Source organism: Prionailurus bengalensis, chromosome A2 (genome assembly GCF_016509475.1).
Source record: "Prionailurus bengalensis isolate Pbe53 chromosome A2, Fcat_Pben_1.1_paternal_pri, whole genome shotgun sequence".
Taxonomy (NCBI): domain Eukaryota; kingdom Metazoa; phylum Chordata; class Mammalia; order Carnivora; family Felidae; genus Prionailurus; species Prionailurus bengalensis.
In genome coordinates this window covers 145859897-145886277 of record NC_057348.1, presented here as the reverse complement: position 1 = coordinate 145886277, position 26381 = coordinate 145859897, and the positions used below count along the sequence as shown (strand labels likewise).

Here is a 26381-nt window from a genome sequence, read left to right as displayed (position 1 = left end):
TAAAACTGTAAGGAAGACTTTATTCAAGATTATTCCAGTAGGGCTCATGCATCAGAAGAGAGCAATTGTGTTCAACTCCTAGTACAGTAAAGACAGTAGGGGGGGGGCGGTCAGTAGATGGAAAACTCCTGAGGGAAGACATCAGGGCTAGGGGGCTTCTGGTTTAACTGGACTAACAGGGTTCTTGCCGCAGGCAGACCAAGGACTTAGTCATCAAAGGTGGAGGATGAGGCACTCAATCAGATATCAAGGACTGGGGGATGACTTCACAGGATCCTTTGCTAAGACTGACTTAGACAGGGCCCATGGACAAGGCCCAGTCAAAAAGAGGGCTCAGAGAAGCCTAAGTGAGTTTGGGCCAAGGAGTCTTTGTCAGGAATTATGGAGCTGGAGGCTTTATTAGGACTCTTGTCCCGTCAGCAGTGAAACTGAACTCCCACGCCCACCCTGGTCCATAAACGAAGGCCGGGCTCTAACACGGATTTCAGCTCCGAAATTAGTAAAAAGAAGAGCTGAGAGCTGAATCGGCAAGAAATGTGAACTAAAGAATCAAGTACCCAGAATTCCAGGCAGGCTGAAATTCACTTCCCACCCTTTCTCCCAGAGAAAACCATCAACATGAAGAAAATCTCAATCCCTAATGGAAGTGAATGTCTAAAAAGAACATATAGACAATCTGAGAGCCAGGCTTGATGGGGCAACCAGGAAGAAGGAGTGTCACTTGTTTGAGTCCCCACTTGCTTTTATAATGCAGCGCACTAGAAATTGAAAAAAGCAAAAGGCACACAGCACCTAGGATAATGCTTGGCACAACGTAGATGTTTAATTAGTGTTTATTGAATAAATGAACTCGAAAGTCCCTTGCTAGCTCTAAACACTACTCTGTTAAGGTGAAGCAGCTGACACATGCCACAACACGGTTGAACCTTGAGGACATTATGCCAGGTAAAATGCATAAAATGCATTATGCTAGGTATGCAATCACAAAAGGACAAATCCTGTATGATTTCATTTATAGGAGGTACCTGGAATAGGCAAATTCATAGAGACCGAGACTCGAATGGACGTTACGAGGGGCTGGGGGGAGGGAGAATGGGGAGTTATTGCTTAATGGGTATAGAATTTCGGTTTGGGATCATGAAAAATCTCTGGAGATGGGCAGTGGTAACGACTGCACAACCTTATGAATGTACTTAATGCCAGTGAATTGCATACTTAAAAATGGTGAAAATGGGGGTGACTGGGTGGCTCGGTTAAGCATCCGACTCTTGATTTCGGCCCAGGTCATGATCTCGCAGTTTGTGGGATAGAGCCCCTTGTTGGGCTCCACACTGTCAGCACAGAGCCTGCTTGGGATTCTCTCTCTCTCTCTCTCTCTCTCTCTCTCTCTCTCTCTGCCCCTCCCCTGCTCATTCTCTCTCTCTCTCTCTCTCTCTCTCTCTCTCTCTGTCAACAGAAATAAACCTGTAAAAAATCGGTGAAAATGATCAATTTTATGATCTGTATATTTTGCAATTAAAAAAAATTTTTAAAGGATGTTGGAAGCTTTTTACTCAAGACAGATTTTTTTTTTAAGATGAAGGGGTAACCTAAGTGGCTTACTATGTTTTAGGGCAACATAAATCAAAGAAATAGTGCTCCTAGATCAGGATTGGAAAAAGGAATAATCACAACCCAACTTTGCTTTAAACCAAAGAACTTTTAATGGTGTTTATTCCCCAGAGCCCTAATAGGGGTGGTCTCGCACATGCTCCATGATGGTCTTCAAGCCAAGCCAGGTCTCTTCAGCTGTAGGCAAGATCTGATTGGCTGGCAGGAGGAAGCCATATCGACCTGTGTCCCTCAGTTCAAAGGCAAATGAGTATTTGATGCCATAGTCATACGACCAGTCAATGCTTCCTCCACTGGCTTGGTCTGAAGGGCAAATGAGAATAAAGTTTGGTTATGCTATTCCCGCTGGCCTCTCCTGCTATCAACCTCCACGTTAAGTTTCGTCATTACCAAAGATAAGTCAGACCCCTATCTTCATGGACCTTGAAAGCAGAGATAGCTTTGTAGAGGATCACACTTATGAAAAATTACAAGATTAATCTGAAAAGCAAAAAGTTATTTAAATGGACGCTATACTTAGCCTTCCTTTGGCATTTTTAGGAGCCTCTGGCTTCATCTGCCCATTTGGAATCCTGCCTGCTCTCCTCATTGGCATCTTCTACACCTTAAGGAGGCCACACCATCACTTCCTTCTTTAGAGGAGTGCTAGGTGTAGACATTATTTTCTCTTATGGGACAGGAGGGATTACAAATAGAGTAAGAGATTTGGCCCCTGCCCTCCCTCAGGGAACTTTCAGCATAAGGGTGGAGGGAGTTTTATTCTGATACCAAATAATATGCCCAGCACCTACATGTGATGGGTTATATCAATAAAGTGATGTGCACCTGTGTAACACGTGGCCGCTGACGTGATAGATGACGAAGGAGGATGGCATTAGCCTACGAAGACTTACTGGCAATCATGACTCAGAAGATCTGAGCAATGGATGAGCTCTGAAGCTCCTCCCAGGGAAGGTAGGTAGAGGGCAAATGGAAGACACGGATGGGAGAGATGGAAGAAGTCACCTAGCCCCTAAGAATGGGGCTAGACAGGGGCTCCTGGGTGGCTCAGTCAGTTAAGTGTCCAACTCTTACTTTCAGCTCGGGTCAGGATCTCACGGTTCACGGGTTCAAGCCGTGCGTCCTGGGATTCTCTCTTTCCCTCTCTCTGCTCCACCCCATGCACACACACACACACACACACACACACACTCTCTCTCTCTCTCTCTCTCTCTCTCTCCCAAAATAAATATATAAAAAATTGTTTTAAATTAAAAAGAAATGGGGCTGGACAGACAGGGAGACGAGGGTGTTGTACCAGGGAGAAGTAGAATTAGTGGTTACTGTGTGAACTAACACTATAAACACCTGTGATTTGTGCCTTGGCCTTCACCCAAATGGTTGCTGACTTGAACCAAATCCCCCAGGGTACCAAAATTACTAACTGATGCTACGTGACCCAGCCTATCCCACTAGGAGGCCCACAGTGGACGGAACCCTGGCTGCAGACTGAATCCTGATTCTGCAGATCATTCGCTGGGGGACCTACGGCACGTACCTCTCTGACTCCCAAAGGCTTCATCTGCCAAACGGGTATAATATTACAGTACTTATCTCACAGTGAGAAATGCAGTGGGATAATATTATGTGTCTGACTCCAACACCTGTTGAGCACCTACTAACCGTGTTAGGTACTACGCTGAATTGGTTGATTTAATCGCCACATGGGTCACAAGGTAGATACTCGTATTATTCCCATTTTCCAAGTGAGGAAACCGAGGTTCTGAGGAATTAAGTGAGGGAGCTGGGATAAAGTATGCAGAAGAAGCGTTCGATAAATTCCCGTTGTGATTGGAACCATCATCGTGACTAAGGTTCCACTTAGTCTACGATCCTATCAAAAAATCTGGACCACATTAAAGAGACGAGGTACCCGCAGGGGAGTAATCCCCCAGGAAACTAACCAGCAACATGTATATAATGCCTTAACGCTACTGAACACTTTCATTCCACATTCTATCTTTCGAGCTTCTCAACAAGCTCTTCTTGTCTCGAGCTTCTCAACAAGCTTCTTCACAGAAGAACAGAAAAGATAAATACATAAAAAGGGAGAGAATGAGTGACCTGCCTGCGATCCCCTGGTTTCAAAGTGGCAGAACTCAAAGTGGCAGGACTCAAAACCAGGCCTCTCCCCCCAGGGTCTGGGTTTTTCACCAACTACCTCTCTAAGAAAGAACTCAAGTAACAACACCTATTGTGGTGCAGCTTCTCCGAGCCCTTTCCAGGTGAGAAACTACCCAGGAAATGTCTCACCCACCACAGAAGTCCAGCCACCTCGTGGGTGGAGTGAAGCAGGTGTTCAGCCCAGAGCTACATACCAATCTGGGGCAGGAGGCAAAAGTACTTAATTGAGCCTTGTTCTTAGAGGCAGTGCTTGTCCAAGCTGGAATGAGGCCAGAATCAACGAAAACAGAGTCAGCTCTGGGCAAAGATACAGCCAGAACTTGCCTGACCATTAATGGTCAGGCTCCAAAAGATCAGACAGCAAACCCTATGCTTGTCTGATACTTGCTCATTTATGGGGCACCTGGATGGCTAAGTCAATTGAGCATCTGCCTGCGGCTCAGATCTTGATCTCCCGGTTCATGAGTTCGAGTCCCACCTCGGGCTCACTGCTGTCAGCACAGAGCCCACTTTGAATCCTCTGTCCTCCTCTGCCCCCACCCCCCGCTTGTGCACACACACCCTCTCTCCTTTTCAAAAATGGTTAAACATTTAAAAAGAAAAAAAAAGGAAATATCTGGGGACACCAGGGTGGCTCAGTCGGTTAATGTCCAGCTCTCGATTTCGTCTCAGGGCATGATCTGACGGTTTGGGCCCCGCATCAAGCTCGGTGCTGACGGAGCGGAGCCGGCTTCAGATTCTCTCCTCTCTCACTCTCCAATAAACTTTTTAAAAATAGAAATATCTGTAACCTTACCAAGAAAAGCACAAAAAACCTCAGGCTTCCAAGATCTATCTCCCTTGTACACACCTCAGATAAGAAAGGTGAAAAACTAGACTCCTTATAATAAAATGGTTGAGATCCCATGTGGGGGGACATATGATGCCATTTTGCTGACCTTCTGAACTCCAGCCTCCACTCAGAGGCTGCCAAACAGAGAAAACATGCATTCCTCAGCCTTAAGTGGCCATGATGGCCTTCCTCCCCAGTGCCACCAGTCGGAGAGCTCTGCTCTTTGGAGGTTCCTCTGCCAAAGGAGAGGACAATTCCACATGGAACATGATTTAAAAGGTCATGATTTAACAGGACAACTGCAGGGGTACCTCGGCAGCTCAGTCGGTCAAGCATCCAACTCTTAATCTCAGCTCAGGTCATGATCTCACAGTTCGTGAGATGGAGCCCACATCAGGCTCTGCACGGACAGCGTGGAGCCTGTTTGGGATTCTCTCTCTCTCCCCCCCCCCTCTGTCCCTCCCCTGCTCACGCTCTCTCTCTCTCAAAATGAATAAACTTAAAAAAAAAAAAAAAAAAGTCTGGGCAACTGGAAGCAGATCAGTCTTCGCAGAGAATAGCCTAAAACAATATGTAACAATAACTCCAAATCTGTTCATTCAACATTTGACTTGCTAATCTTGCCTTAGGAATATACACCAAAGAGATCATTTAGAAGAAAAACAAGTTTGTACCAACATGAGGTAGCACCATTTAGCAGACAATACAAAGGCCCAATAACCAGGATACAGCAATGTAATGGAATAACAAGTACCTAGAGTGGAAATACATAAAACTATACAGGAAACAACGTTAACTGAAAAAAACTGGACACAAAATAGAATATAGATGTTGATTACAACTAGATACATTTGTGTTCACTGACAAAATTACTGACGAAATTGAAAGAAAATATGATGATTATTGCCATTTCTTTTTTCTATGAAGCCTTTTATTCTTAAATTTTTTTTTTAACATTTATTTATTTTTGAGACAGGGAGAGACAGCATGAACGGGGGAGGGTCAGAAAGAGAGGGAGACACAGAATCTGAAACAGGCTCCAGGCTCTGAGCTGTCAGCACAGAGCCTGACCCGGGGCTCGAACTCGCGGACCACGAGATCATGACCTGAGCCGAAGTTGGATGCTTAACCGACTGAGCCACCCAGGCACCCCGCTGTGAAGTCTTTTAAATGTATCATAATAGCAAAAAAATAGAAAAGAAAAACCACCAACTGGAAAAAAAAAAAAAAAAAGAAACTTTCATGATCAGTAGTTTCTGGATTTCCATCAATTGTTCTAGATATGGTAAGTCAACTATTCCTCCTCCGCTCTCCGAGACTCCCATTGAGAAAACCATGACTAACAAATGTGCCTTCCCTTGGATTCCCACCACCCCCCTCCTACAAATGGAGCCGTGCTGGTGCCTCGAGCATGCTTGCACACTTGCTCCTCCTAGTCAAGCCTGATCTACCCACCTCTGCTGGACTCCTCTGGCCCCTCTTCTCCACTTGGGAACGGCACTGCCTTGGTCACTTCTCCCCTCTCCCGTATCTCCCACCTCTCCCTCTCTATTGGTCCTCTTCCCACAGTCAATAAGTTAGGCTCTCATCTCAAAAACGAAGCCTTCCATTCCTCTCTCTTTCCATTCTCATCTCAGATCCTCCAAAGAGCAGTCTACTCACCAGACCTCCGCTCTCCCCCACCCCATGTACTCCTCCCCTGACCCTCACCACGCTTAGGAAACTGCTTTGGTTAAGGCCACCAATAAGCTAGTGATGAAAGTCCAAAGGGGGAGCCTGGGTGGCTCAGTCGGTTAAGCTTCCGACTCATGGTTTTAGCTCAGGTCACGATCGCACAACTCCTGAGTTTGAGCCCCACAACCCGGCTCTGCACTGACGGTGCAAAGTCTGCTTGGGATTCTCTGTCCCCCACCCCCGCTCTCTGCCCCTTCCCCACTCATGCTCTCTCTCTCTGGCTCTCTCGAAAAAACAAATAAGTCAACATTTCAAAAAAAATCCAATGGCAAATGTTCTATCCTTGTCAGAGTTGACCTTTCTGTAGCCTTTCGTCATGGTTAACCACTGCCTCCTTTCCAACAACTGCTCCTTCCCTGGTTTCTGAAACACAAGCTTCTTGGCCCCTCTGCCCAGGCCCACTGTGTGTCCCTCCCTCACTAACCCCTTCTGTTGTCCGACATCTTGCTCCCCTCCTCCATCCAGGGCTCTTCCCTCTCAAGTGATCTCCTTGCTCTCCTGTTCCAACCATCCTCTCCATGTCAACGACTCTTAAGCCTCTCTCCAGAATCCCAGGGCCACGTAGCCCAAAGCCTACAGGACATCCCCACTTGAAAACGCTACAGTTCTCTCAACCTCAACTTGCCCAGATCTAATGACCCCTCGGTGAGAAGCTCTCCCTTCTAATGAACGACAAAAGCCTCTTGGTTTTACCTGCTTAATGTCCGCCTTCCGTCCTCACTGGCACTATACTAGCGTGGACCACCATTTCTCCCTGAACAATTCCTGCTCTTCCCGCGGGATGTTTGTACTTCCAGCCCGCCACACTCCGTCCTCCACACCGCTGCGGGTTGTGTCTTCTCTGAAGCACAAAGCCTCAGCGCACTCACTGCCGGATGAAAACTCTCCAAAGGCTTCGAGAACCCTCTGGGTTAAAACCTAGACTTAAACCATGGCACGCAAAAACCTGAGCGCCCCGCTCCCCTTGTCCCCACTTTTATCCCAGCAGTCCCAAATCTCCTTGTGGGTCACAGGGCCCATTCTGCACGTTCTTACTTCCATGCCTTGGCCCCATCCCTTTCTCCTCCCGCGGCCATTTGGTGAGCTGCCATCAACATCCTGTCCTCCTCCCATATGTGGCTTTTCCTGATTCTGCCACTGTCCAATCCTTCCAGCTGCCTACCACTTTTGTACCACGTATAACCCACTGCTGCACACAGCACACTGAAGCTCGTTTGTCTTCCTGTTCGTCTCCCACACTAAACAATGAGTTCTCTATGTCCGTAGTACTTGGCCCAACGATGCACACACAGTAGATGCTTAGTAAATGTGTGTTGAGCAGAGTGCGTGCCTGTAAGAGACATTTGTTTCCAAAGGATCCACGGGCACGGGAGCACTGGGAGACTCCTGAGCATTCGACTGCGGGGTCCTGAGTTTCCCGGGTCTGTCCCTAAGTCAGTGGGGGATTCCTCCGGGGGACTCAGAATCTGGACGGACGCGTCAGGCTTTCCCACAGCACTGCAGTTTCCTGTTTCTATCCCAGAGCACTGTGGGAGAAGGGAGTCTCAGAAAGCCCGCCAGCAGGCTCCCCGGCTTTACTCCTGACGCTGCCGGTATTCCTGACTTATCCTCCCCTCTGGCTCCCCAAACGGTACCTGCACAAAGGACTGCGACAGAGGCCATCCACTAAAATATCAGGGTCCTTTTCAGAAGTCGCACCCATGCTGTCCCCACACCCAGTCCACAGCACCATCCCTCTTAGCCAAGAAAGGGATAATTAATAAAAGTGATAACGTAGGACCAAGTCTTGACAAAAGCTTATTTTTCGGCAACAAGATTCCACACGGTGACAGCGAGCTGTCAGGATCGGGACGAACAGAGAGGAACGTACGTGACTCAGATATTTAAGAAGTTCTCTGTTCCAGATATCACCTAATAAGTATCCCATGGGAGGGACCTAGCCTCACAGAGGGAAACTGGGCAACGCCGGGTGCCATGCATGAAGACCTCTCCATTTCCCATCAGGGCATTGCAAGGCTCTGGCCCAAAACCACATCGTACCTGCCATCGTACCTGGGTCATTTGTGAAAACACATCAGATACTTACAGATGACTGAGCAGATAGATCCCACTTTGTACTTGGTGCCATGCAGGCTTGTCAGAGATCGGGCAGCCTTTTGGGCCACTTCATTCTAGAGTGAGAGAACCAAGGAAAGGTGGATGGATAACACTTGTCGCTTGAAGAACGGATGCCCAATAGCAGAACGTAGCACGAGGCAGTCTGATTAACTGGACTCCGGTTAACTTAGGCTTAAGCACCATGCCCTTTCGTTTCGGCCATTTTCACGGAGAAGCGAGCACTAGCTCACTTCTGTTGGCTTGGAAAATACAACACGAAGACCTTCACTGTGTATGTATTCTTCCAGGTGTTTGCAACAGCGACACCAGGGTCATTATTTTGCCACCAGCTCTCCTTGCTCAGGGGTGTGGATGGAAATAGGGTGGGAGTAAGGGGCTAAAGAAAATACGTACTGACCCCAGGATGTACCCGGGAAGTGGATTTTTTTTTTTTTTTTACTAGATCCCTACGTTGGCTTCCTTCCCTATGATTGTCTCTTTTTCCAAGAAGTAGAGCTCAGCAAAATATTTTCCATTATTTGAGGGTTCCAATTTTGACTGATTGAGGCTTTACTGTCCTTGCTAGGGATAAATGTAAGGTCTTGAACTTGGGTCCAGGAAAACAACCGTACAATTACCAGATGGGGGAAACCTGGCTCGGCAGAATCCTCAGAGAGCCTGGGGGTTTCAGTTGTCAACAAGCCCAACGTGAGTCAACGGCACGATGCTACTGCCAAAAAACTAACGTGACCCTCAACTGTTTAAGCAGAAGTGCACGGTCTGGATGAGGGCAGTGATGGTCATGCTCTGCTCTGTGCTGGTTAACCCACGACCCAAGTTTTACACTCACTTCTGGGAGCTACCCTTGAAGAACACGCACAAACCAAAGCATGTTGGGAGAAAAGCAACCAGAATGGTGAGGGAACTTGGGACCATGTTATGAGTGCTTGAAGGAACAGCAGGTATGTAGTAGGGATATGGAAAACCCTAGGAAAAGCAGGTTATCACTCTTCAAGTAATTAACGGATTTGCTTCTTTTCAAAGGGAAACAAACTTGCTCTACGGAGCAAGGTGATAAACCAGGACTGGCAGGTAAAAACCATTAAGGAGAAGGATTTGGGTCTCCATAAGAAGAACTCAAACAATCAATTATACCCCAACATGGAATAGAATCCCTTGGAGGCAGAAAACTGTCCAAACACAGGCTGGATGACTACCAGGCAGAGATGTGAGCACCCAGTTTGGATAATTTAAGGTCATCTGGGTCTACGAAAAGTACCTTTTAGGTTCTTTTCAATCCTAAGGTTCTCTCTGATTTGACCTTGAGTGGTAATACTCACCATCAAAACCCTGAAAATTGTCCTACAGGGCTAACGTCCAACTGAAGAGACGAGAGATACGCCTGAATTGGAATAATTTATTCCATTTCTGCCAGGAGCTGCTGTCAATAATGCATTTGAAAGTAAACTGACCAAAAAGTCCCATCTCAGGGTTTACCTCTAACACATGGGTCTCGAAAACCAAGCCTAAAAGCCAAATTGGGAATGTCTGCACATTCTCTTCAGCTGGAGATAGCTCTTGCTGAATTATAAGCAGCCACCGAGATGTCACCATCTGACTTAAGGCCACCACCATTTTGCTCATTCCGAAACAGGAGAGATGATGGAAGGTAGCAGGTTAGGCAGGCTGAGTGTTTTATGCCCAACGTCACACGTCGGCACAGCATGATAACCGGTCATAGAGCCGAAAGCACCAGGAAGGTATGAGGCACAGAGCTGGGCGACGGTATTCCCTGGCATACAACAGCATCTGACTACAGAGCTAAGAGCCTCGGGTCCAAATTCAAGTGGGTTATTTCCTAAGCAACAGAGAGCACATCCTGGGAATTTATGGTCAAATTTAGGCTCCTGCTCATCTGGATTAAGGTAACAGGAATCTCATGAATTCTATTTCCCAAAGAAACTTAATTTAGGAAAGTCCACAACCAGTCTTTCAAACGTCTGCCAGCATCTCAAACTTCTCAGTAGTTGGACCTATTCATTTGTAACCTGTCACTAGTACACCCCCATCTCGGTACCTGACTGTACGACTGAAACTTACTTGTCCACACAATGGACCTTCGTGGCTGAGCTGAAATGAAGTTTCAGAAACTTACCAGCTCATCAAAGTTATCAGGCTTGGTACATGTATACCCAAAGGGGAACATCAGCAGCTGAGAATAGCTATGGAGGGTAATGAAGGCCTTGATTCTCCCATGGCTCTGGATGAAGTTCACTATGGATTTCACTTCAACTTCACAGGTAGCCTGGGGTCCACGGTAGGAATCAGAGCAAGGGTTCTGGCTGGCTCCAGGTCCTGATGGGATGCAGAAGAAGCGCAGTAGAAACAGTGAGCTTTAAGGAGACACCATGTGGGTACATTTACCATGCATCACTAAATTCTTCCTCTGGAAATCAGAGCAAGGTTGTCCATGCACTACACCGAGTTGCTGTCTAAGGGTACAGGGGAGGCCAAACTGAAGTGATTCTGGACACATCTCTCTTCTTTAGAAATATGGTTCCTCTATATGGCAGAAAGAGCTATCAAATTAGATCATCTCCTCTCTGTGGGAGTCGTTGGAAGAAAAGCTAGATTTAACATTATAGATGGAATTCCTGCCTTGGGTGGGAGTTGAGCAAGCTCTTTTCTGGGATTGCTTCCAATTCTTAGCGTCCAAGAGTAGAAGATTCTATGCATCTGTACTTCTAAATCACAAAGCCACAAATGCAAGGAACCCTGACACCCTTTTTGCGGTGAGGAAATCACTACACTTGACGACAACGAGGCCACCTTTGGCCTTGATTTTCTCAGCAACTAGAGTTACTCGTGACCACCAAAGTGGTCCACTATGACCTGGCCAGGGCTCTGAATGCTAGAAAAACTCCGAGGGGCTGGGTAGGGGCTGGGACTCCCCAGGGTCTCTAAAGGATATAAACAAAGTATAAATACAACCTGTCACTTTATTTCAAGATTAGTTAATAAGAACAATAACATTTGGGGGGGGGGGTTGGGAGCCTGACGTTGAATTCCTGGGCATTGCGCGGTATTTTAGATCGTATGCTTTGATTTTTTTTTTCCTACGCTAAAAAAACTATTGTAAAAGCGATGAATGAAGTTGCCACTCATCCACATCCTGTCACAATTCCCTAGTGGGTCCTTTCTTGGTTCAATAATTCTCATTAATTCATTCGTCTGACAAATATTTAGTGATCGCCTAAATCATGCCAGACCTGTACTACGTATTAGGGATAGTACGATGAAAAAGACAGTTCCTAACCTCACTGTTACCAGGCCTAATGAGAAAGATACAAACAAATTTCAATTCTGTAGTTAGAGAAACACAGGGGTTTTAACTGGTCCCTACAAGCATAAAGGAGCCCCCCAACCAGCCTGCCAAAAAATTAGAGCCACGAGTCAACGAGACCAGAGCAGCAAGCCAGCATTTTCCCTCTGAATCTGTTTTTGAAAATCAATTTCCTAATCCTATTTGTACTTCTTTTTAGTTTTATTTCTCGAAACATCCAGAGATGATGTAATGCTTCTCCTCTGAGTAGATCCTAACCCCCTCTAGTGGTTGGTCTGGAGCTTCCTGAGGCCTCCCGCCATTGTGCCGGAGTCTCGATCTGAAAACTCAGAAGCGAAGCCGAGCTGGGCTACAGCTTGTGGGAAAACTAAGATGTGAGACAAAATATATTAAATGCTGCTCAGAGATCTGGGACAGCGCTGCGTGCCTGTGAAGGGAATGTACTTAAGTGTTTTTCAAATGGGTTTTTAAATGGCTTCAATCCTGAATGGGCTTAGGCAGGCTGACGACGCTGCACAACCATGCAAAATAGCCAGTTGGGCCAGACAACTTCGGACCATCCCTGGGGGGGCAAGGCCCGGCGCTCACCTCCAAACCCTGCATCCCAATTCCGGTTAAGATCAACACCAACACAGCGGCTTCCGGGTATCCTGGACCGATTCTTCCGCCACATACGATTCTTTAAAATCCAACCGAAAGAGAACACAGAAAAAAAGAAGGACCGTCACTCAGCCTGATGAGAAGGTCCCTTTAGAATTCTGTTAATTTCCCTTGCTTCCTCCCGGGAAGGTCCCTTTGGAATGATGCTAATTTCCCTTGCCCACAGAGGTGGCGAATAGTCCTCCGCCAGGGTTCTGCCAGGAGCTTCTTGGTCATTTCACTGAGACGAGAAATAATCCCCATCTCTTCAAGTCAATACCTGCCAAACCATTTTCCATAGAACATCAGTTCTCTTAACAATAACAGAGAATAAAAACAACAATAAACAAAGCGGGGAGAGAGCAAGGGTTCTGTGATGGAATATTTCAGGAAAATATAGAGCTAAATGGGCTAATTTACTTCAGCACTTCTAGGGGGTTTTTTTGTTTGTTTTGTTTTTTAACACTTTCATGTTTTCTACGATGCTCCAGGAGGGGGATACAGTAGGCGGTACTTCCCAAACTTGACTGTGGAACTCTCTATTCATAGGGTATCTGAGTACTAGTATTTGTACGAGTTCTTTTTAAACGCCCGTTGGAAAACACTACCGTACTTGGCTCCCTCCAAAAATAAACCTGAAGCTCTGATTCACTCTGAATATATGTGGGGTCACAGTTGCCACAACGGTGTTTTGTAATGAGACTTTAAATGAAAAAAGAAAAGAAACTACGTAACTCCTTTTAGTGATATTACAGAGGATTTCTTCTACAGATTGTAAGTAACATGCCGAATGCATTGTACTGCCTACCCAAATCCTACTGCAATCTAATTGTCAGCAGGTAACATCCGCCTCCTCTTTTCTATCAATCCCACCACAAAAAACGCAGAGAGGATCGGAACAAATCTCCTAGGTGACTCACTGTGAACGCTGAGCTCTAATAGCCCAGCCTAACCGCTGAAATGGGCTCTGACCGCGGCAATATGTAAAGACATCATGTGCTGGAATAAGAGGTGATTATAAACTCCACTATGTGCCTCCATCCAGGGCCACTACTGAGAAATTAGTCACTCCACTTATGGTAAATCAAGAACAGAAAGATTACGTTTGTTTGTTAAAGTCCTACGCATCTCCATCAATTCTTATTGAAGAAGAAAAAGGTCCAGGCTTACTTTGGTTTGAGAGAACACATATCCATCGGGGTTTGTAACCGGCAGCAGGAAGATATCCATCATGTCCAAAATGGAAGTGATGGAGACATCATTTCCATAACCAGAGGCAATCTGAGCAGAGACAACAAATATGTCAATCTCACACTCCCCTTTCACCAGGGAACAAGGGATGGAATAGTAAGACAATGTGGTTTTTTTTCAAACATGAACCAGATCCCATGACCATGGTCATGACCATGACCAGATACTGCCGGTCAATGAGAGCCTGCCAGGACTACAGTCCGGTCTCCTGCAACCCTCACGTGTTCAATACGTCAATGTCGATACTTTTATCTCTAGTCAGGATAATTTACTTATGTGAAATAAAACGCAGATATCACCTATCCATTCTCTCTCAAAAGCAGAATTCTTTCTGTTCATTCTGGGAAAGCACTTCGCAATGGCGTTGTATGGCTTATAGGGGAGCTAAGAACCAAAGAAATGTTTTTCAGTTTTTTTCTGCGTCGTCACATAGGCAGGCTTTCCAAAAGTACTCATGACAAACAACAGATTACTTAAATGCGTAGAGACTTTTCTGAAGATACAGAGAACCGGTTACATTCCATTTGGGGAATTAAATTTCTACTTGCCATCAATTGCAATAGGGCTGGAGTTTCTGCTGGATTAAAATTTATTCATTTCCTGTGCTCAGCCATCCTAAGGCATTATTATTCAACTGTTAAATATCCATTTCATAATACCCTAAAGGTAACTGCATTTTAATTGAAGGGAAAAATGCATCAGTCGGTATGCACGTGGTTGCACATGCTTGAATGATCTGATGTGGATTGATTTCCTTTGCTCATGAATTAACATTCTGATTTATAGCGTGTCATTTTTGAATTACTTAAGCAATACCAGACTAGGTCACACCCAGCCCGGTGTCCTGACTCTAATTCCAGCGAACATGTGGAAGAAAGGTATTGCCACACTCCGACTTCAAAACCTGATGTGGAAGCTTTTCAGAAAAACCCAAAAACCCTTCGCTAATTTCACTTTGGATCCGTAGGCCAGAGTAAACTCTTCTGGCACCCATTTCTATTTTCCATCTGAGCCCCCTTGGTGATTTTGTAGATTTCTAGCACAAAGTCCCTCAGCCCTCACGGCTCCAGGCAGCGAAGCAATTTTTCTCTAGTCTGTCCTTATGCTGAAATCTGACTCCTGGGGTCCTTATACTTACCACCCTCTCAATCTCTTCTGGCGGTGTCTGTTAACCGAGCACACAGTGGCCGGCAGGCCCAGGGACAGTGCAATACCGAAACACCAAAAAAGGTTGAACGGGCCTGCTTCCTGCCAGTACAGACAAGAGAAAGCCTCCCAGAGGGCATCGGCGTTGGCCGTTCGGATCACAAGGACTGCTGTGTGTTTGGGTGGGGCCTAACCCAGAAAGTCAAAATAATCGAGGAATTTTAGGAAAAACGACCTTATTTGCTGTCCACAGCGCAGTAGCTTGGGTAACCCACTCGCGAGCATGGATCCCGGCGTCTAACCAGATGGCTGGCTTGTCTCCTCCGGTGCTGAACTGTGAGACAAGCATAGAAATGTGAACGGCTCCACCTCTGCGGGCTCCTGTCCCCCCTCTTTTCCCCCAGGGGCCTTGCCTGTCCCTCGTTCTGTACTTGATGTGATCGAGAGAGAAGGAGGAGGTGCAGACAGTGATGTTGTCAACTAACTCGTCCCATTTCACGTGATTTTCCTGGCCCCGAGCTTTTACCGTAAGTTTAAATGCGAGCTAACAAGAGGGCGTGGACTTTCTTTTTGATGTTTGTAAAAAAAAATCGTTGCGGGTAACGTAATGACATGAAAACCCAGGTTCATCATTTGGGGTAAATTTTCTAAAACAGGTTACAGACTAGTGCGATGCCATTTTGATTCTCTCGAAAGGCCAGTTCATGCATGTCTATATACGTATGCACACAACCATCTGAAAAAAGGAAGAGGGGGAAGAAGAGAGAACACAGACATAGCAAGATACACAACAAAATATTAACACCGATCACCCCGTAGTTGTGGAATTAGGAACCTGGGGATGCTTTTCCTTTTTTGTTTCTGTTTTCCAACTTGTGCACCGATTGTGTTATTTCTGTGATAAAAAATGCTTGGGATAACCTTTCGAGTCCTTCATAGAAGCAGAATAGGTAGTAGGCTCTGGAGGTGTTTTCCAGAGTTTAAGTTTTATGACCTAAGGGTCTCAGTTTTATTTGGAAGAGTGGCTTTGTCAATTGGATCAGTAAATGGGAAGGAAAAGAGGATGGTCGTTTGCACCATCAACTTCTGTCTCTGTGCTGCATTCTAAACATAGCAGATAAGGTAAATGAGAAATGCAAATCCTTGCTAAAAATTACATTTCACGGGCTTTGAGAGTTTTAGTTGAAAGGGTTTCATATCTTTTCCCCCAAAGAGCTCAATTGTAAAAAGCGGACCTTTCAAAAAACACAGAACATTCTCAACCACGAACCACCCTAGATAAGAGGCCAGGACAATCCAAGGGGGAGAAGAATCTGGGATTTCCTGGCCCAATGGTAGCAGTAACACAGAAAAGGAAAATTTTTTTAAAGAAGGTAGTAAATATTAGCAAATGTACCACGGTGTCATAAAATAGGCAAACCACTCCTCTCAAGCCTGCTTTGGGAGAAACACTCTGGAGAAATCCATCTGTCCCAATGAGTCCCTTGGTTCTCAGCCATAACATTTCCAAATTTAGTAGGGAGTTGTGACATTATCTTTCTGTTTTTCTTTCCCTCTCTCTCTCTCTTTCACAAACTCTTTCTAGGAAACTCGGAAATAAATTTCATTCTTTCTGGGCAAAGTGCAAAAGCTTGAAACTATCAGCACTAAGACTGTCAGAGGTTACAGGCTGGAGTAAAGCCCTAACCCTTTTCAACTAGCACCAAGAAAGAAAGGAAGGAAGGAAGGGAGGGAGGGAGGAAGGGAGGAAGGGAGGAAGGAAGGAAGGAAGGAAAGGAAAGAAGGAAAGAAGGAAAAGAAAAGCCTTCGTTTTCTGGGCATTTGCCTGCGCAGTTAAGTTGCCCTGTCATTCTCCTGCTCGCTGCAGGAACGCTTCTGTTTTTTAAATGCAGCTCAGGCAAGTACTTGGCGCTTTTTTTCTTTGTAAATCTCTGACTTTAAAAATGAGAGAGAAAAGAAAAAGAGAAGAGAAACAAGGTACAGAACTCCTACCTTGATTAATTACAGAATACCTCCCCCATCCTCCCCTGCTCACCCCAAGGCGGCCCCCCTACGTCCTTCCCCTCGCCCCCCCCCCACTCACCCTGGGGCCCACACCACCTTCTCCAAAGCCCCCACCTCATCGCGGGGCCCGCACCGCCACCCCCAACCTTCCCTCACTCTGGGGCCCTCGTCATTTCCTCCACCACCCCCTCTCACCCTGGGACCCTCGTCACCTCCTCCACCCGCCCCCCTCGCCCCGGGGCCCGCACCGCCTCCCCCTTCCTCCGTTCCTATTGGCGCGTTCGCCTCTGGTTCCCGGCGAGTGAATCTATCAAGATGAGAGCATTAATTCACTCCTGCAGACCTGCGTCAGCTTGCGCAGGAAAGAGAAAAAAGAAAAAGAAAGGGGGGGGCGGGGGTTGTGGGGAGCTGGATACTCAAAACCAGCAAGGACCGGTTAGGAGGGGGGAAAAAAGGGGGAAAGGGGGAAAAAAAAAAAAAAAAAAAAGGACCCGCTCTGCAGGCAGAGCCAGGACTGACGGCCCGCCTGGGAGGCGCGGGATTCTAGAAGCCTCTCGGGAGGAAAACCCGCAGCTGCACCTGTGTACCTTGAGCACGTTCATGGGCCGCTTTTCAAAAGAATGGCCAATGTTCACTTTGCTCACTAGACCGGGGTGCTCGGCAACGATGTTATCCATTGCTTGGGAAATCTGCGGTGTTTAAGATGAACAAACAGACATTTGCAAATGAATGACGTGACGCCCCCGTGAGCGACTTTTTCCCCCCTCCTCCACTCCCACTCCCTCCGGGCCCCGGAGAGGGCCGCGCGGCCGACGCCGCAGGATGGGGGACGCGGGTAGCGGAGGGGAGCGATGATGAGTCGCCCGGCGTCTGCAGGGGCCGGCGAGGGGGGAGCCATTTTGTGGCAGCGGAGGCGGCTCGTTCCAGTTTCGTGCTTCCGACAAAATGGCCCTTGTCTGGCTTGCCCGGGGCCGTCCCCCCCCGCCCAGCTCTGCGGGGCAGCGTCCCCCGCTCGCCCTCCCTGGCGGAGGGCCGCGACGACCGGGGGCACCCGCAGAAAGGTGGCTTTGGAGGCAGCGGGGCGGGTTCGGGCCAGGGGCGACGCGGCGCCGGCCCGTGAGGCGCGTCCGCCGCCGGCTACCTCGGGCCCCTCCCGGCGAGGCTGATGGAAACGCTGCGCCGCTGCGTCCGGGGCTGGGCGTGAGACGTGTCCGGAGAGTGACCGGCGGGCAAAACAGCCCCTCCGGCCGCTGCCGGCACCTGCCGTCCGCGGGACACGGACGCCGGTGTGCGAGGCCCGGGGAGCGCGCGGGAGCGCCTTGCTTGCCGCTCCCTTTTCCCCCTCGCTCTCCCCAGTGGTTCGCGGCCCCTTGTCTGAAAGCCGTCGGGGCCTTGCGTATTTCAAAGAAAGAATCGTGGCGGCGTTTCGTTTTGGTGTTTTAATTTCAGACGGGTCGTGGGAAGCGTGTGTTGCCCATGATACGCGTGGCCTGGCTCCGTGTTCGAACACGTTCGTACTGCCGGCGGTGAAACAAATGAGTAGCAAGGCAGTTCAGGGCAGAGTTTGTCCCCAGATGCGTTTAGGTCGGGTCAGCTTTTGCCATCGGATAAATCAGGGGGGACGATTGATTTCAGGGTTCTTTGCATTTAGAATTGGTGATTTAGGGGATGAGTTGCTACCAGATCTCTCCCCGGCCCTGGCTCTTTCCTATTCCCCCGCCTCTCCCTGTTCCCCTCCAACCCCGGCTCCCCACCCCACCCCCACCCCTCCATTCCCCCACTCCAAATCAGTTAGTGCAAATAGACCCCCTGTGGACCCTGAGAAAAGCTCGGTGTCCCAAAGAGGCAAGTGCGGTGCGGCCCTGCCCAGGTGTCCAGGGGGCAGCTTGTGACCCAGCTGGAGGAAAGGGGGCATTCTTCAAGCCAACAGAAAAGACAGCAGAGACCTCATAAGACTCGGCTCCCGTGAGGTCTGGGCACATTCGTCAGGCTGGGAGACCCCACCCTCGGCTGGCAGGCAGAGGTGTCTGTCTTCATCAACTCCAGCCATGAAGCACAACTCTCAGGTGGCTTCGTGGGTAGCACAGGTCAGAAATTGGCCAAGGGGCCTTGAGGGGAGAGGCTCATCAGTATGAGCGGCCGTGTGCTCCCTGAAGACAGTCCTAGACGGTTCCAAGTAATGGAATGGCTCCTGGAATGGGTATGTGGGCTTCAGGTCCTGCCTTAAGGCAGGGACACTGATACTGGCTGTGAAATCCCAGAGAAAATTGGAGAAGTTAGGAAGTAGTATGAGAATACTTGCCATTAAACCACCAGGCCGAAGCAAAAGCCTTGTCCTCAGAGGAGAAAATGGCCCATTGCTCGGACACTCATTTTGAAACACCTACCTCTTCCAGAGTATGATAAGCCTCAAAGTTGAAGTTGCCATTCCGTTCTCTTCTCTGATTGAGTAGCATTTCTTCGTTCTCTTTGTCCAACAGAACCTAAGATAAAACCAGTCACACTTCTGATTAGCTTATAGCCATGCGTTTGCATCTACAGTTGTGAAGGAAATGCTAAGACCCCCGTCCTCAGTCCAAGCATCCTCTTCCGGTCCTCCAGGCTCTGGGGTCACGCCTTTCCCCCTTTCTGAGAGCACCCTGAAAGGGGAGGAGGCATTAACGGGACTTTGGGGCCAGCCAGATGCTGAAAATATAGGATGACAGTCCTGTGGTTGCCTTTCTGGGAACCCAGGGCCCGAGTTAACCCCCAATTAAAAACTAAATGAGGGGCGCCTGGGTGGCTCAGTCAGTTAGGCATTCAACTCTTGATTTTGGCTCAGGTCCTGAACTCACAGTTCCTGGGTTTGAGCCCCACATCGGGCTCCGCGTTAACAGTGCGGATCCTGCTTGGGATTCTCTCTCTCCCTCTCTCTCTGTCTGCGCTTCCCCCATTCGTGGGCACACGATCGATCTCTCTAAATAAATAAATAAACTTAAATTAAATGAGTGACGTTTTACTTTTATTTACTTCAGCTAACATGCTTCGGTTTGCACTCGATGTTTCATGCCAGGGATTCTCTTTTGCCCTTTCCCTCAAATTTTTTTTTTTTATTACCATATCCCACTCATGCCAAATGCAGACGGGAGAGGGACGGTGCCTCCCTACCCACTCTGCAGGGTAGCCCCGATGGCAGGAAGGCCCTTGTGGCACCCACAGGTCCTTTCCCTGGCAGAGGGTACTCAAGGAGAAAAAAGGATGGACCCTCAGTTCATGTGGACCAGCAAGGTCTGTGGAATAAATACCTGAACATCTTCAATCATGATGGAATAAGCAATCCCCTGGGATTCCAAGAAGACTTTGACCGCCTGGACGCTGACAAAGGGAACTCGGACATGGGCTGTCTCCCCCGGGATGGTTGGTGATTTCCAGAAATCAAGCTGGAAGGGGTAAAAGGCCAAGGCAATGCATGGGTCATTCCAGGGAAATGGACAGCCCAGCATGGATAGATTTCCAGAAAGCAATTTGTATCCATTTTGCCTCCAGCCCACGAGACTAGAATCACTATGGAGTCACTGTGATATGGCCAAGAGGGTCTTTTTTTTAAACATGCAAGCATGAACATATGTGTTATATTGTTTTTCCCCCTGTGGTTAGATATTAAAACTGACAGAAGGCAAAGATTATTTAAAACCATGGCAGTCTTTTTTAACAGTTGACATTCAAGTGATCCAATTCATTTCATAACAGAACATTAATACCGTAAATTATTGGAGGAGGGAAATAACGCGTTAAAGCTGTTCGGCAATTTTTCGGAGTAACTTTCACGTTTGATCCCTCTTTTCACTCGTACAATAAACCTCTGAGGTAGAAGAATGGCATGTTTATCCTCATGATCCTGAACAGGATCATGAGACACAGGGGAAGCAGGTGACTTGCCCGATGTCACAGACTTGAAACTGGAGCCTGGGTTTTCCACACCCCGGCTCCAGGAGTTAACATTTCACACCATGCCAAAGATGAGCCACAGTCCAAAGTAAGAGATCCAATCATCATGTCTAACTGTGCAGTAGTCATGTGGCAAAACAGAAACTCCCTGTAGGACAGATACCTGAAGATGTTCTTCAGCCTCCAATTCCACCAGATGTCTTATTTGTTCTTCGTTCCTTGGTATGACCTCGAGAACCTGGTCCCTAAGGATATTAACCAGACATGACCTTAAAAGCAAACCCTGTTGCGTTACGCCTGCTGTTAGTCTCCGCACATAGGAAGGAGGTTAATGAAGCGGTTAATAATCTCTTTGACAATCGAGAAACTAATAAATGGTATACTGACCCATATCCCCAGAATGAGGAGTTTACTTCCCCTGAGGAAATGGTATCTAGATAATAATTAAGAGGTGTACCTACTCCTGGCAGGAAGCTTGCCATTAAAGTTACCTTTCCTTTAGCTAATGATTATTTCTAAAATAACACCTGCTGGTCATAAAGCGATAGCTTTGAAAACTCTTTCTGCTTCTCAGAAATGAGGTTGGGGCTTTTTTTTTTTTAAGTGGAATAATTAGTTTGGGGCTTGTGAGAGAAATCGAATTCACATCTGGGTAGACCTCGGACGTTTTTGTTGTCGTCATTAACTGAAATGTACCAGAGTGCCGTCTCCAAACCCCATTCACGTGACCCAAACTTGGGGTATGCCAAAGACAATTAGGACGCTGAAAAATCATGGTGTGCTTCTCACTCCATGCACCCATCCACACTTTATCCTTGATAAAGGATATCAAGGACACCTTGGCAGGAAAGAGAAGTTGGAAAACAAGCCAACGCATATCCTTAGAAAAGAAATTTGGGAGTAGATCTGGATTTGTATAGCCCTTCCTCGGTGGTGGCGGTTTGCCTTCTACCGCTTTCTCCCAGTAGGCTGACTTCCTGAGTCACTGCCCTGAGCATTTGTGCAGTGGGGAAATGTTGGTATAGAGCCATATACAAGGACCAGAACCCGCGTCTTCTGAAACCAAGTGCCGTGCAAACTTCCAGTGAACGCTAGCGAAATAAGTAACAGACTGTGAGATCTTCAAGGCTCTTCTGCCTCCAGGTATCCACCTGCCACATGATCTGAAAATTCTTCCATTTGAGTCTCATTCCTTTTGGTTAGTGCACAGACGCCCAGGAGTCCTTTTTTATAAGGGGAAGGTACTGAGCAAAGTACTGCTTTGGGCTAATGCTTACTGGTCTGTGTTTTGAGGAATAGTAACCCTTTGAGTTTCTCCGCACGTTAAAAAAGAAAAGTGGGGGGGCGCCTGGGTGGCGCAGTCGGTTAAGCGTCCGACTTCAGCCAGGTCACGATCTCGCGGTCCGTGAGTTCGAGCCCCGCGTCGGGCTCTGGGCTGACGGCTCAGAGCCTGGAGCCTGCTTCCGATTCTGTGTCTCCCTCTCTCTCTGCCCCTCCCCCGTTCATGCTCTGTCTCTCTCTGTCCCAAAAATAAATAAATGTTGAAAAAAAAAAAAAAAAAAAAAAAAAAAAAAGAAAAGTGGGGAGGAGTTTGATGATCAAAAAAATGGGTAAACGTACCAACCTAGATCCCTTCTTATAGATTTACGATGCATATGAATTTAGTAAAAGTCACTAGAAATCCTATAGTTTGTTAAACCCTCTGATTCCCAAATTTATTTCACCACCCACTTCTTTGGGTCAAATTTATTTGACCACTTCCTTAACCCCCTGGAACACTCTCCAAGAAATGCTGCCTAAAACCTTTCATAGGATCTTGGAACCAATACACTTGGGAGCAAAGGTGAATCCTACAAAGCCGTGAGAGTTGGATTTGGGCTGAAATCTGCAGCGCCGGTTCTCCGACTTCATGAGGTTCCATAGCTGGGGCACTCGGTCTGAAGGGCAGATATGGAGGATGGAGCCCAGAATGGCTGGGAGGAGGTCGTAGGAGAGTAACCCATCACTTACTGAGATGCGCTGAGACAGTAGGCCAAACAGCTTGATTTTCACTGATGTCTGTCATCCCTACCTTCTGATCATCAAGGGATGTGAGTAAATACAGAGAGAAAAAGGTATATGCGTTCAGATTTCACTTTGTTTTCTCCTTTAAATGTCATTCATCTCTGTTTTTTGTTTTTTGGGTTTTTTTTTTTTTTTTGGTCACTCATTTCTGTTATTCCCACTATCCCCTCTCCAAATCTAAGAGGACTTCTCTGAAAATGCTGAACACTTACACCTTTTTATTCTGCCACCATCCAGTGAGACTCTGTGAATCAGGCCACAAAGTTCGAAGAGGGGCCAGAAGACATAACTTACCCCACAAATGTTTCTCGACAGTAGATATGCCCAAAAAGGGCACCAAAAACCAAGATCCACTTCATGGTCGAGGGTCTTCCCGGAGTCCAGAATTCAGTGTCATTCCTGAACTCTATTTATAGGGCCCATGGCCGAGGCTGATCTGTAGGCAGTCTAAGAACTCAAGTGAATGCCCACATGTTAAAATTCCCACCTGCACGTCAAATTCTCAAGGTCGTAAACACCCACCTGTGTGATATCGCCAATTCGTACATTTTCCATTCCCACCATGAGATAACAAACTTTGATGGAAAGAAAACAAAATTGCTAGAGCATTCCAAGGGCAAATCATGTATTTATGATTTCGAACATAAAGTGCCACCAACTCTGACCAGTGAGAGAAGCCAGATTAGTAGACCTGAGGTTAAAGTCCTTTCTGGGTCTCTGACTAAAAAAACAAAACAAAACACCAAAAACCAAATCCCAAAAAAGGGCACAGCATTTAGGCTAATCATTCAGGCATCCTGTCTATCACATTCCATTAGTTTGCTCATTTGTTTATTTTTATAATGTTTACCCTGAAATGCTGCAACCATTCAGTCCACATCTGCTGAATCTCCCTGTAGAGGTAGCCCATTCCCATCCTTACTCTATATTAAAACAAAACAGAAGGCCCTTTAATATTCAATTTTGGACTCTTTCTAAAGTGATCCATCAGCATTTGTAGCAAATTGATGTCCTTGTTTCTGTGCTTTTTCCCCAAAATGAAAATGTCTTTCTGATTATGACAATGAAAGTGCTTGTTATAGAAAGTTTGGGTAAAAAAGTGGTGTGTTCTTTAATCACCCATGGTTCCTCCGCCCAGTGAAAAGCATTTGGTGTATACCTTTCCAAATGTTGTTCTATGTTTTAGAGCTTTCCCTTGAAGATTAGATGATGCCATACATTCTGATTTTTAAGCAAATGGTTTTTTGTCTGTTTGTTTTTTAATGTGTATTTATTTATTTTGAGAGGGAGAGAGCATGAGCAGGGGAGGGGCAAAGAGAGAGACAGAGAGAGAGACAGAATCCCAAGCAAGCTCCAAGCTGACAGTGCAGAGTCCCACACAGGGCTCAATCCCACAAACCACAAGATCATGACCTGAGCTGAAGCCAAGAGTCAGACACTCAACCTACTGAGCCACCCAGGCGCCCCTGAGCAAAGGGTTTTTTAAACAAAGGTGATCTTCCCTTGTCTATAAACGCAATTCTTCATTAATCTGACTTTGTTCTTCATTGCAAAAGAAAAAGAACCACCTATTTTTAGGAATCATACTTTATTGCATTTAATCATTCACCCACATTATGTTCAGCCCAGCAAGAATACGCCACAAAAAAGACACAAGGAATATTTCGTCTGTCCTCTGCATCATTGCTGGGTTAGAATTCTCAAGTACCAGCTTGAAGGGGAAAGCTGTGTGTGTGTGTGTGTGTGTGTGTGTGTGTGTGTGTCTGGTTTCAGAAACTCCTGGATTAACATGTTTTCTCATTCTCTTGGGTGTCAGGGAGAAGACAGAAACCAAGAAATGAAGGCCATCATTCATCCTCACATGCCCAGCACCTACCAAGTAAACAGTAGTCATAGAAATTGAAATGAATATACTTGGAAAATCAATAAAAGCTTCTTGGAAAAATGGGGTCTGAGCCGAATGAGTCTTTCTTTTTTTTAAGTTTATTTATTTATTTTTGAGAGAGAGAGAGAATCCCAAGCAGGCTCTGTGCAGCCCAGAGCCGAACACGGGACTCGATCTCACAAACTGCGAGATTGTGACCTGGGCCAAAATTAGGAGTTGGCCGTTTAATGGACTGAGCCAGCCAGGTGCCCCTGAGCTAAGTGAGTCTTAAGGCAGGATTTCCTGAGGGGGACCTGGGGGGGGGGGGGAGGGAAACATGAGAAAGGTACAGAACTGGAGAACACACGGCAGACAGTTGGGCCTAGCAGGGAACCAGCCCCACTTGGGCAGATGTGCCCCTGGGCGTGGTAAGAAAGGTAAACTATGAGAAGAAACTATGAGAAGAGCTGATAGTAAGGCCCTCACAGTCCAAGAGAAGGAGTTTACACCTGAGGAAAGGGAGCTATGGAGCGCGGCAGGAGGTTGCTGAGCCAGTAAGTGATTGCGGAAGGCAGTCCTAAGAATGATGACTCTTGCGGGATGGGCTGCAGGGCAGGGACACTTGAAGCAGAGAGCCAAGTAAGGAGCTTCCTGGAACAATCCAGATTGCAAGTCACGTGCCTGGACTAGGTGGTGGTGGCGGAGGGAATGTGTGAGATGGGCTCGAAGATATTGCAGGGGGGAGAACCCCGGGTCTGTGGTGAGTGACTGGAGCCTGACCAGATGGAAGAAGTCGGGGACAGGATGCCTTCCGGTGGGTGTTAAAAGAGGGGCGGGTCATGATCTCCACGCTGCCTCCCCAAAGCTCGGCGCCCACGCATCACACTGTGAAGTCCCACCTAAGGATTTGTGTTATCGCCCCTCCAACACGCTTTCAAACAAAGAGGACTTTTTGCTGGGGAGTACTACCCAATGAACTGAATTCACTATGTCAGAGACTTGAGAGTTCTCTCCTCTTCCTGAAAAGGTTATTGGAAATGAACCTAGGGGCACCTGGGTGTCTCCATCGGTTAAGCATCCAGCTCTCGGTTTCGGCTCACGTCATGATCTCACAGTTTGAGGGTTCCATTCCAACGTGGGGCTCTGTGCTGACAGCACGGAGCCTGCTTGGGATTCTGTCTCTCTCTCTCTTTGCCCCGCCCCCCTCAAAAATAAATAAGCATTTTGAGAGAGAGAGAGAGAGAGAGAGTGGGAGAGGGGCAGAGAGAAAGGGAGACACAGAATCTGAAACAGGCTCCAGGCTCTGAGCTGTCAGCACAGAGACCGATGCAGGGCTCGAACCCAGAAACTGCGAGATCATGACCTGAGCCGAAGTCATATGCCCAACCCACTGAGCCACCCAGGCGCCCCCCAAAAATGTCTTTTAAACAGGAAGTGAGCCTACAGCTGCAGTAGGCATCCAAGAGAAGCCCGGACCCCACACTCCTGAGCCTCAAGAGTGAGAGAGAATTCGAGGCCGATGCCTGAGATGAGCAGAATGAACATTGCCTGGAACGGACAAAAACAGTAATTTTAAAAAACAAATAGAAATCAGAGAAGGAGAAAACACAAACCCTAGTTGGAGGCCGTAATGAAAACTCCAGAAAACACTGTTTATGTCTCTCTGTCACTGACAATGGAACCAGATTTTTAGCAGAACAGAGCAC

General features: G+C 47.2%; 1 protein-coding gene across 3 annotated transcripts; it reads right to left on the bottom strand.

Moving 5' to 3' along the window:
• Positions 1-1679: 1679 nt before the first annotated feature.
• CPA2 (carboxypeptidase A2) lies at positions 1680-26381 on the bottom strand. 3 transcript variants are annotated; one of them, XM_043590455.1, is made up of 12 exons: positions 26375-26381; positions 23106-23180; positions 20911-20992; positions 20105-20239; positions 19208-19303; positions 17408-17509; positions 15052-15150; positions 13590-13700; positions 12369-12459; positions 10593-10792; positions 8427-8511; positions 1680-1914 (listed from the first exon to the last, which is right to left on the bottom strand). In XM_043590455.1, exons 2-12 carry the CDS (start codon positions 23168-23170, stop codon positions 1727-1729), a joined length of 1254 nt encoding a protein of 417 aa, XP_043446390.1. In that variant the 5' UTR covers positions 23171-23180; positions 26375-26381; the 3' UTR covers positions 1680-1726. The 3 variants fall into 3 exon arrangements, with proteins under 3 accessions (XP_043446390.1, XP_043446389.1, XP_043446392.1); XM_043590454.1 differs by lacking the exon at positions 26375-26381 and adding an exon at positions 25456-25466; XM_043590457.1 differs by lacking the exons at positions 1680-1914; positions 26375-26381 and adding exons at positions 3885-4033; positions 25456-25466.